This window comes from Gekko japonicus, unplaced genomic scaffold, assembly GCF_001447785.1.
Source record: "Gekko japonicus isolate JY-2015 unplaced genomic scaffold, Gekko_japonicus_V1.1 scaffold2254, whole genome shotgun sequence".
NCBI classification, from domain to species: Eukaryota; Metazoa; Chordata; class Lepidosauria; order Squamata; family Gekkonidae; genus Gekko; species Gekko japonicus.
Genome location: NW_015163672.1, coordinates 255,464 through 266,879, shown reverse-complemented (window position 1 = coordinate 266,879; position 11,416 = coordinate 255,464). Strand labels below are relative to the sequence as shown.

Sequence of the window (11,416 nt, the reverse complement as noted above, 5' to 3'; positions counted from 1 at the left end):
AACCCCCCCCCCCCCCCCCACCTGTTGTGGTGGTGGGGGGGGGGGGGGACCTGGCAACCCTGCTTGGTTCTGACCATTTGCCCTGGGATTCTACTCTTCCCCTCCTAGAGACCCTGAGGAGGAGGCTCAAACCCAACCCCGAGACCTTGCAAACCTGCCGAGAGCAGCAGCCTCTCCATGACTCCGTCTCTTTCTACCTCCGTGGGGCTGGAGAGGCAAGAAAGAGCTCAGAAACTGGATCAGGTTCGATCCCCATTTCAATTCCAGTTTGCGAAAAAACAATCCTGTGAATATTTTCATGCCATCTCCTTTTCCCCAGGCCAAATATTCCCTAGGAAAAGTATGCATCCCCCCCCACCCCCAGTCACCTGTGCATCAATTGCATATAAATTGTGTAAAGTTGTGCAAAAATAGCCTGTGCGCATAAATAGGCTGCAACAGAAACAAAATAAAAATCGAAACAGCGATGAGGCAGACGGAAAACCAGAACAATGAAAATGTACAGGATCAAAAAGAGTCTGGCGAAGTCAGTTCATTTCTACTCAGAAACCCACTGTGGGGATTGAATGCAAATGGAAACCAGTTCTGGAGTTAAGAGTGATGATTTCTGGCCCCTCATTAATGCACAGGCGGGGAGGACAGGACCCATGGTTTGCCGCCGACATGTCGGATCGCGTTCTGGCGGCTCTAATTGCACTGGATCAATTAGCCACGCCTCCCCCCTGCATTATCTGGCCTGTGTGACGGGGCCTAGGTTTAGCTTTGCAGGCCAACAACAAAACCTTGGCCCGTTCTGCATCTGGCATTCGTTCCACATTTTCTCAGCACTGGGGGAAAGATGCAGCTCAAAACAACACTCAAATGCCCCAGGGTCAACGCTCGTACTGACTGCAAAGTCACCCCTGAACGGCCATAAAACCAGGGGTCATTTTCTACAGAAGCACACAGGAGCGGAGCTCCGGCAGTAAAGAGCCCAGGGGGCGGGCACATGCAACAAGCCCCACCCCCTGATCCCAGCAGCCCTCAGTCAGAGCAAGAAGCAGGCAGGTAAACCGCAGAGCCCCCCCCCCCTTCAGGTACAAGCCCTCCCTCCTCTGCGAAGACAGATCTGCATGTCCCCCGGCCAAATCGCTAGCAATCCAAAACAATCCAGTGGAGCCTCAGCGGTGGGTGTGGCCTTCTGACACACTTCCGATGATGTCGGGGGTGTGGCATATGCAAATAAGTTATGCTAATGTGTTATGCTAATGAGCTCCTGCACCTCTTTTTCTACGAAATGACCCCTGCATAAAGCGGTCATAAATCTATGCAGGAGGTACCATAAAACTTGATGATCAAAGGAAGCGGCATGCAATGAAGAGGGGAATTTCTCTTCCAACGTGGGCTTGCTAAAACAATGGAGGGAAAAGCCAAAGCAAAATTGCCCCTTATTTCATCCCCAGTGGCCATCCTGGGCCCCTTCTCTGAGATGTGCCTGGGTAGACTTTTCGATCCTACAGCCAAAGAGCATTTCAGCTATTCCTCTGTGATCATCGCCAAAGCTAAGCATAGAGTCCACCAGCCCCATAAGAATGCACCATACTGAACCTGTGCTGTGGGGGCCTTTAGAAGGCTGTAGACATGCCCCCCCCCCAGTTTTCAGGGGATGGAGGCAGCAGTTTTATTCCGCATCCCTACAATTTCCTTCATCCTTAGTGCGTTTTTCTACTGACTTGGAGTCTTGCTGTTTTTATGGCCCTTCGTTCGCAGTTCACACACCCTTTGATTTCGCATTTAATGAGAGCTGGAATAAATGTAATTTCATGGCAGTTTTAAAATATGGTGTTTATGGCTTTACTCTGTGAATTGTCTGGAGGACAGAAATACAAGCTATGAATAATGAGATCACTTTCAACACGGCTGAGGGGAATGCGGTCTTGCTTTCGTCTAGAATCCTGTGCTTCACTCCCAAGTAGTAAGTCATAATCAACAGGTACAGCAACTTCCCCTGGGAAGGGACCACTGCTTAGTGGTACAGCATCAGCTTTGCATGCACAAAAGGTCCTAGTTTGAGCCCTTGGCACCCGCAGTTAAAAGGATCGAGCTGCAGACAGTCTGCAGGACTGCAGTCCTCTGAGCTGAGAATGCTGACCTCGACAGAGCAATGTTCTGACTAAGTATAAAAGCACCAGTTTTTCAACAGTGAGGCTAAGAGAAATTCTCTTTAATTCTTCTTTGTGCAAGTTCTCCCTGAAGTCCAGCTGTTCTCTTTCTACTTTTTAGGAATCTGGAGACTGTTTTGATCAGAGATAAATCTGAAGAAAGGAGGAATAGGAAGAGAGGGTCTGCAATATTGCAGATTTTCACTCCAGAGCTGCTAAGAGGCAGGCCAGGCAGGCAGTGTCTTCCCAGACCTTCTTATCTTTCTGCTAAAGTACCACCCTGTGGTGCGTATCATAAAACAAACTGCAAGGCCATTGATTTCTCTACAAAGAGAAATCAAGAGAAAGGAAAGAGAAACTCCTCTTTTAAAAGAGAAAAAAAGAGAAGGGAATCAGTGGCTGTATCTAAGTGAATTTCAGAAGTAGTAGTTCCCCTCCCCACAACAATGCCAGTTTTCAACACAGAATGGGTGAGCTGTGTTTTTCTCAGAAATGTCCTTCAGTTTTGTGTTGATCAGAGTACCAGATACACATCCATCCTCAGCATTAAAGAATTGTTTGCTGTTTTAACACAAAGCATGCTCAGACTAAGAGCTGTGGATCTATGAAGGCAGCAAGCTTTCAAGGCCAAAACGAAGACCAAAAAACAAACCAAAACCACACCCTACCTGGATTAGAAAAAGGTGTACAAAAAATAGAATTATCTTCTGTAGCAATTAGTTCACCTTCGTGCAAAGACAAGCACAATATGCACAAGAAAAGAGAGTCTTGCACAAGACAAAGATTTATAGGAACGTAAGGTCACTTTTGCATTAAACTGGTTGTTAACTGTTACTGGCCCAATTCTTTGTAAAACAACATATGGAGGGAGGTTTCAGACAGCGTATTTAAATCTGTTTATGAGTGGTATCATAAAGGCTCCTGCCCATTTCAAACTGTGCTGCTTCCCCTCCCCCCAGCCCATTTTGCAGCGCATTCTGTTTTGGAATTTTAAGAACACTCTAGCTTTTGCGCTATAACACTACACCAGTGGACTTCCGGTTTATGGAACAGCGATGGTGGATGCTCTCCCCGAACCGCGGGAGAGCGATCTGCACACCAGCGGCTTGGAGGAGTGCCACCTCAAGTGACACCCCCATGAAGCCTTTGCGATAGGCTCCAGGCCAGAGGGCTTTTGAGGGGTAGCCTCTTTGATGGTGTAATGCCATCAAAGAATCGAGGCTCCCCTCTGCCCTGATGGTCCAGTCGCTGTGTGGCCTTCAGGCACTAGTTGGTTTGACCGGGACAAGCACCGGAGATTGAGCGGAATGGTGTTTAAGATGAGTGAGGTCAGAGAAACTGACCGACAATGAACGTGAGTTCAGAATAAACCGAATTATTGTAAAAGCGGATTCCCTCCCCCATTGATAAAAGAGGCTGCTAAGAGGGACGCCTCTTATGCGAATGAACTGATAAGCGATACGAAGGGGGAGAGGGAAGGAAACACGATGAGTGTGTTTTGAGAGACTTACTTGATTATCGTCATTGTGGGGCAAATTTTTCGAGCTGGGAAGAAGCATTAGAAACTATAAACAAATCGGAGAAAATGGTGGCCCAGCAGAGAAAGTTGAAAATGAAACCACTGGGCAGTCAGAGTCCAGCAACTGACCGTGATGAATAAGAACTTTGCAGCTCAACAGCTCCAGCTGAACGAAACGGAGAAGAAAGTGGAGGAGGCAACTGAGAAAATTAAAGAGATAGACACCGCAAGTAAGAAATTGAAGAAAAGAATGGGAGAAATGGAAATGAAGCAGAAGTTCCAAGAAAATTGTTTGCTGCAATTACAGATGGAAAAAGCTAACATGATTCTCGGGTTCCTGAGGAAGGTGCTTAGCAACATCATCACTCCAGTAATAGGCTTAACAGCGGATGAGTTAGTAAAAGAAATGGAGTTAGTCTACAGGGCATACTCCAATTATATTTAAAAAAATAGCCTGCCTGGAGAAATAGTGGTCAGATTCTCAAGAAGACAGACCATCTTAAAAGTGACATCAGCAACTCCACTGAAAACGGGAAATGTAATCATCAAGACCTTAAAAGACATTCCATTTGAAATTCGACAAAAGAGGGAAAACTACAAGGATCTAATTTCTTTCCTTCAAACCAATGTAATATCGTACAGGTGGGTGATCCCGGAGGGTGTTATCTTTAAGATCAATTATAAAAGAGAGAAGATAGACTCCATTTTTAAAGCTAAAGAGTTTTTGCGGCGTCAGCTGGGAATGGAGGAAGAGTCCAAGGAGGAAGAAACGAAATCTAGTGACTCTGCCACCTCTGGAATGGAAGAGGACTCTGCTGCAGAAACGGGAGTTGTATACGATTTTAGAGACAGAAAGCCGAAGTAAAGGCAGGACTCGGAAAATAGCCTTTTGAAGCGAAGAATAAGAAGATGATCAGAAAGTTCTCTCATAACAACATATTAACACACAAATATTGAAGCTGAGACAAACAAGAACTCTACAAGTATATTGTAATATTAACACTTATAGTATTAACACATACTAACAGGGATAAGATCTCCTCCTCTTGGGGTTTTAGTATAGTGTGATTATCTATCCTTTATCCCTAGATGTAGTCCCCTCCCTAATATTTTCTTTGTAGTTTTGTAGTTTATTGCAAAATAAAAATATCCCTCCGGGGGTTTTAAAACAAAACAAAACACTACACCAGTATAGTAATTCAATGCTTGCAGTTGTCATGTGAATGCTGGCAATGTAGCATTGAATGCTATATTGGCCTAGCGCTATCACACAAAATTTAGAAAGTTTTTTTAAAAGCTGAAATAGAACACACTGCAAAAAGGGTGTGTTGTGTCCCGACCTAGCCATGTGCTCAATCCCGTTTCGGCCGGTTCCACATGCGGTCAGGTGAGGTACCTGAGCTTCGCTCCCAAACACAATTGACGTTCAGATCCTAGTTCCCAGCCAATCGGGAACCTAGGCTCCCCAGGAATAATCTAATCAGTGTAAATAGACCATTCACGGGTGTGGGGTGTGTGGGGGTGTGTTTTCCTTGGGGCATATAAGCTGGCCTGCGAGCCGGCTACTTTGTCTTGTTCTTCTCCAAATAAAGTATGAGAGCTGAATTCACTAAGTAAGTCTCAGTATTTTTCAGAGTGGTACAAAAACAGCACTTTCAGAAGCTCTGCAGATGTTTCAAACACCACACTAGACCAATTCAGAAGCACAAGAAATACCTGCAGTTGGATGAAAGGGGTTAAAACCAAAACCAAAAATGGCTCAATTGTACTTTGCAAAAGGACACAAGTGACTTGGTATCAAAAGGTTAAAAAAATCCATTAGCAGCAGGGTTGCCATCCCCCCATGATTTTGGGGGGGCGGGAATCCACCGTTGTCCTGCCCAATGTGCCCAGTACAATGATGTCATCACGCCAGGCACATTGCGTGGGGGATGCTCTAGCATTTGGGCAAAAACTCTATGGTCATGTCAGGCAGGCCGGGGCGCATCAGGGGAGGTGGTGGATTGGGGCTCCCAAAATCGGGGGGAAACCCACCTCCATCGGCACTGCAAAAAGGGCCGAGGGGAGGAAGCAGCACAGTTTGAAATGGGCAGGAGCCCTTATGATACCACTCATAAACAGATTTAAATATGCTGTCTGAAACCTTCCTCCCTATGTCGTTTTACAAGGAATTGGGCCGGTCACAGATAACAGCTGGTTTAATATGAAAGGGACCTTATGTTACAAGGAATTGGGCCGGTCACAGATAACAGGTTTAACATGAAAAGGACCTTACGTACCCATAAATCTTTGTCTTGTGCAAGACTCTCTTTTCTTTTGCATATTTCTTGTGCATGTTCTTGTGCGTGGTTCGCATGTGTGCCAGAAGACTCCTGGAGAGTGATGCTGGATCCCTCCCGCGGGCAGCCAGGTAAGACCTGGAAACCCTAATGAGCAGCCACAAACCAAAACAGTTGTGTCTGAAACGACACATGAAATCTCTTGGCAACTGGCCACTAAAATGGATTACAAAGGCTGTTTGCAAGGGGCCCAAGTTATATTTTTACCAATATTCTGCAATAGACCAGCGTTGATCCTCTGCGAGGGAAGCAGCAGGAAGCAGGAGCCCACCGAGGGCTGAACCTCTGATTAAAAGGCGCTTTATTTCCCCCCACACATGACCGGACTTCTGCATGAATATTTATCCCTTCTGGAGCTCTTCATAAATGTTAGCAAACCTTCTCTGGGAAGCCTTCCAGGCACCAGAAGTAATGCAGTCTCTTACGTTATGTCTTCCAGCGCAACTGTAAGCTTAGAAAAGGCCCTTGGCAATAAACCACCTGGTTTCCTGGGTTACTGCTAAGACCATACTGAGCTTTGCTTGTCGTTTGTGAAGACTTTCTGAGCCCCCTCCTTCTTAAACTGGACCAGAAAGGCAATCTGCTTTCCCCGGCTCCGTCTGGCATGCCTTTGATCATGAGCCCTCCCTCTTGGAAACAGGGCCTTCCTATACAGAGCCAAAGCCCCGCCTTCCCCCACCCAGAAGCCAAGAGACAGCTCAGACTCTCTTGGGTCCCTAGCTTCCTCCTCCTCCTCCTCACCGTGTTGCCATTCTCAAGGGCCTGCCTCCCAGAACATTGTCTAGTTTCTCGATACTTGAAACAGCAGTTTACATTACATGAGTCAAAAAAGAACTGTTCCAGCGGTCTTCAGCCTTTCCTGACTTGGGACCAAACATTAGCCCCCACGTGGCAGAGTGAGACCAAAGGAGTTGAAAGCACAGGACAGGAAGCAACATCTGATCACATTTGTAGGACATCAGTCACATGACAGGATGACGAGGAGCCCTGCCTATGCTAAAAAGGAGGAAGAGAAGGAGGAGGAGATTGGATTTATACCCCCTGGCCCTTCACTCAGAGTCTCAGAGCGGCTTACAGACTCCTTTCCCTTCCCCTCCCCACAACAGACACCCTGTGTGGTAGGTGGGGCTGAGGGAGCTCTGAGAGAACTTGTGACTGACCCAAGGTCACCCAGCTGGCTACATGTGGAGGAGTGGGGAATCAAACCCAGTTCTCCATATTAGAGTCTGCCACTCTGAACTACTACACCAAACAGGCTCTTCACCACTGGGTGACCTCATCCCACCACCCGGCTGTTCTTCTCAGTGTTTGAGCGAAGACGGTCAGGGGACAGGACACCTTTTCTCTCTTTGCGTGCACACAAGCCATAGAGGCTTCCTACAAGCACTGGAAATAGGCTCGCTTTATAAAAGCTTGCAGTCCAGGAGGTGAGGCGCCGTGCCCAACCAGAGTGTCCTCCTGAACCATGGGCCGAGCACCACGGTCCTAGATTATCGAAATGAGTAAAGCTGCTCTTGTTGTTCGTCCAGTGATGAATTGCCACAGTTCATTACAGGTTCACAGCACGTAGTCTAACATTAGGCATGTTTACTCAGAAGCAAATCCTACTCAGTGAAGCTTCTATTCAAGGGCACAGGGCTGGAATCCAACGGCGCAATCCTGTACAGAGTTACTCCAGTCCAAAACCATCGACAGCGCAATAACTATGTACAGGACCACATAGCAAGGCCACCACCTTACAAAAGCAACCAAATTCAAGTGTGGGCCAGGTTTGGCCACCACAAATCACACGGTGGCTGGCCCGTCAGCGGCCTGTGTACAGGGACATCTCCTTCGTGGGGAAGAACGTGGGGAGATGACAGGGAGGAGCCTCGTCCCGCTCACCTCGTCAGCTCCTCCTCTGCAGCCACCGGCCCCTCTTCCATCAGGGCCTGCTTCTCCTCCTCGCTCTTCTTCTGCTCTCCCTCTGCCGGGATCGCCTCCTCGGGGCCCGTCTCTTGGCTGGCCGACCTGGTCTCCTTGGCTTCCGTCCGCACCCTGCGGTGCCGGCTGCGCCGCTGGCTGTGCCTCAGCCGGGCCCTTTCCTCGAAGGCCACGCTTCCTCCACCCTCCTGGTCAGCGAGACCACAGTTCCCGTGGAACGACTTGTGGTGCCACCCTTCCCACTCTCTCTTGGCTCGGGGAGACGGGGTCCTCTGGTCTTCCCTGATGCTCGGGCAAGGATTGGAACCCAGGACTTGCGGCTGTTCCGAGCCCTCTCCCTGTGCCCGCTCTGCCTTGCCCCCTTGTTCCCCCTCTTCCTTTTCGAGGCCAGAGTTCTCCAGCAGCTTCCTTCTCCGAAAGATGCTCGCGTGAGGGTTGAGCAGAGGGGGCTCCTCCTTGTTGATGGCCTCCTGGCTGGACATCTGCCTGTGTCGGCGGAGCTGGCTGGTCCTCTGCTCCCACACGGACATGTGGTGGCGCCTTCTCCTATCCCTCCTGGGAAAGGAAAACAAAGGGGTTCAGTCCATCTGTGCCCTGTCAGAAACACAAGAACACACACCAGTACATACGGCATGCAACTGGGACCAGTGAAAACCACACACTTGAACTTGGTTCTCTGTGCCCGCTGCATTTGCACGGCTATAGCCAAGGGAATTTGCTCTTCCCCCACCCTTTAAAAATCACGCCTTTTGCAGGGTCACAAGAGAATCAAGCCCACTGGTATGAGATCAACAGACAGATATCCAGCATCCACACCACCCACATTTAACGGGAAACACAGCAACAAGCCCCAAGCGACAGGGAAACCAATAGAAACAAAGGAGCCCATTCACTAAGATGCCTTTTACATTGCCCATCTCTCACCACCCAGCATATCGCTTGAAGCACACGGCATCCGCATGTGTGTACATAGACATGTAAACATTACGCTTAAATGTGTTTACAGTGCAGTTAAACAAGTACATGTGCACAGACAAGCATGGACGCAGCATTGTGTCTTGCATGCAAGTATCAGGGCTGAACAGAAGTGGCCCACTGTTGGGCAAATGAGACATTCCATTTACTGAACTGGAGAAGGTGCCAGTTGGCCAGCAAGGGAAGGTAGGAGGCTGTGCCCCAGGAGGGTCCATGCATGGGGAGCAGGTGGCGGCAGCAGCAGCAGCAGCAAGAGGGGAGGCATGCAATGCCAAGCCCCATCCCGAACATTCCGTAAATGCTCGGTTCCAAGGCTTTGGAGCACGTGCTCCACACACTGGTTTGGTGCCCCTCAGACGTCTCATCTCAAGATCCAAAGAGTGCCGGAGCTCTCCCCTCCTGTGCTCATACTCCAGCAGCAATCCAAAGCGCATGGACTTGGAAGCAAATCCTGTTGCAGAAAGAGGGACGGGACTGCGGAGCGAGCATGCACGGGGGACACTTTTCAGCTGCTGGGTGCAGCAGCTTTTCAGCAAGAGTGCTCCGCCTCCACCCTCCGTCTCACAAAGCCAGAGTCTCTGCGTCTGTGTGAGATGCATTGCTCAGGGCTGCGGAAAGGTAGCCAGGGTCCCAGGAGGTCTTGGGGACCGCCTCCTGCAATCCCGCCCCCTCTGCTGCCAGTGGATAACAGAGCGTGCATGAAACACAGCAGTCATATTGTTGCATTTTGTTGTATCTAAGGATGATAAATGCATTAATAACCATGAATGATGAGTCACTGAACGGGCCACCGATCTGATTCTGTAAGCCACTGCAGGGATAGCCTATGGTTGGGTGGGCATGATCTTCCTTGTCCACTAGCCTTTGGCAATAAAAACCTATGCATTGGTGGCCTCTGGCTTCCTGGGGTCCTTTCTGGGGCATTATTATTATCATTATCTTATGGCATTGTGTGTAGTATAGCCAGGAGATCCTAAGATGGTCTGGCATCCAGAAGTTCTAGCTCTTTTTTAGCATTATGCACCACTAGATGGTGAGCTAGTCTTGTTTTTAAGGCAAGAGACATTTTAGAGGTGGTTTGCCATTGCCTGCCTCTGCGTCACAACCCTGGTATTCTCTGGAGGTAGCCCTTCCAAATACTAGCCAAGGCCAACCCTGCTTAGGTTCCAAGATCTGATGAGATCGGGCTAGCCTGGGCTTCGGGGGCATTTTGCTTCCTTCCCTCCTGCCCTGTAGGGATGCTCTCCCACCATTTTTTTTTTGATAGGATATTAGGAAGGTATTTGAGACCCTGATAAAACGGTGCCTTGTGGTATGAGTCAGGTGTGCTCTGCAGTATTATACAACTGCACATTTGACCACTGTAACAGACAGACACACCAACACAGGCATACATGTATGAACACACACCCGCTTGACACACGTCAGAAAGTAAATACACAAATACACGCAGTACAACCTTTAATCTTGTGTGCACATACATACATATAATAGAAACAGACACACACACTCAGACCCACATAACAGCTTAAGCTGGTTCACAGGTACATCTCACACCAACACACAGAGGCACACAATGCAAACAAACACACAGAGATACAGTGTACCATTATAGACCTACACTGATTCACAGTTCTTCAGGACACACACACACATAAATAAAATAAAGATATCCACTCACAATGTGAATGTAGAACACCTGTGCTCTCAATACCACCCCCACCCTGGTAACCTTCTCACATACAGACACACACACACGACCTCTCACAACGTGCAACCACATGCACACATACAGATTGCTGGAGCGTGGTTCCCACATCGACATGTGGTGCCTCCTCCTTCTGTCCCTTCTGAGGAAGAAAAATGCATGGGTTCAGTCTGCAATAATGTCTCTGGATCTTAGCACCATCCGCGCATGAAATTTACATACATACACACGCAGAAGACCATATGTACCTTAATGCTTGTCCACAGAGGGACACATAATGCGTTTCTTTCATCTTAAGTAATGTACATTATGGTAAAGGTAAATGTTTCCCTTGCTCAAAATGTTTCCCTTGCTCGAATCCGACTCTAGGGGGTGGTGCTCATCTCCATTTCCAAGCCAAAGAGCCAGCGCTGTCCAAAGACGTTTCCGTGGTCATGTGGCCAAATGCTGAGGCGCACGGAACACTGTTACTTTCCCACCGAAGCGGCACCTGTTTATCTACTTGCGGTTTCTTGCTTTCGCACTGCTAGGTTGGCAGGAGCTGGGCCAGAGACGGGAGCTCACTCCGTCATGTGGCACTCGGATCTCGAACTGCTGAACTACTGACCTTCCGGTAAGCAGCTCAGCGTCTTAACCTCTGAGCCTCCATGGTCCCTCAATGTACGTTACATAAGAATAATACACACAGGTGGTTAGGAACTATGCATTTACGCATACCTAGAAAGTGGTTTTCATATAGATTATTTATTTATTCATTTATTTATTTCGGTTTCTATTCTGCTCTCCCCCGTGAACGGGCTCAGAGTGCATG

At 48.4% G+C, this 11,416-nt stretch overlaps 1 protein-coding gene across 1 annotated transcript in view; it reads right to left on the bottom strand.

The window, feature by feature from the left end:
• LOC107107455 (voltage-dependent R-type calcium channel subunit alpha-1E-like) overlaps positions 1–11,416 on the bottom strand; it is a 227,571-nt gene that overhangs the window by 25,549 nt on the left and 190,606 nt on the right. Inside the window, exons 16-17 of the mRNA XM_015407758.1 lie at positions 10,691–10,747; positions 7,884–8,477 (exon numbers count right to left, since the gene is read on the bottom strand). Of these exons, the coding sequence (XP_015263244.1) occupies positions 7,884–8,477; positions 10,691–10,747 (651 nt within the window). The remainder of the gene's footprint in view (positions 1–7,883; positions 8,478–10,690; positions 10,748–11,416) is intronic.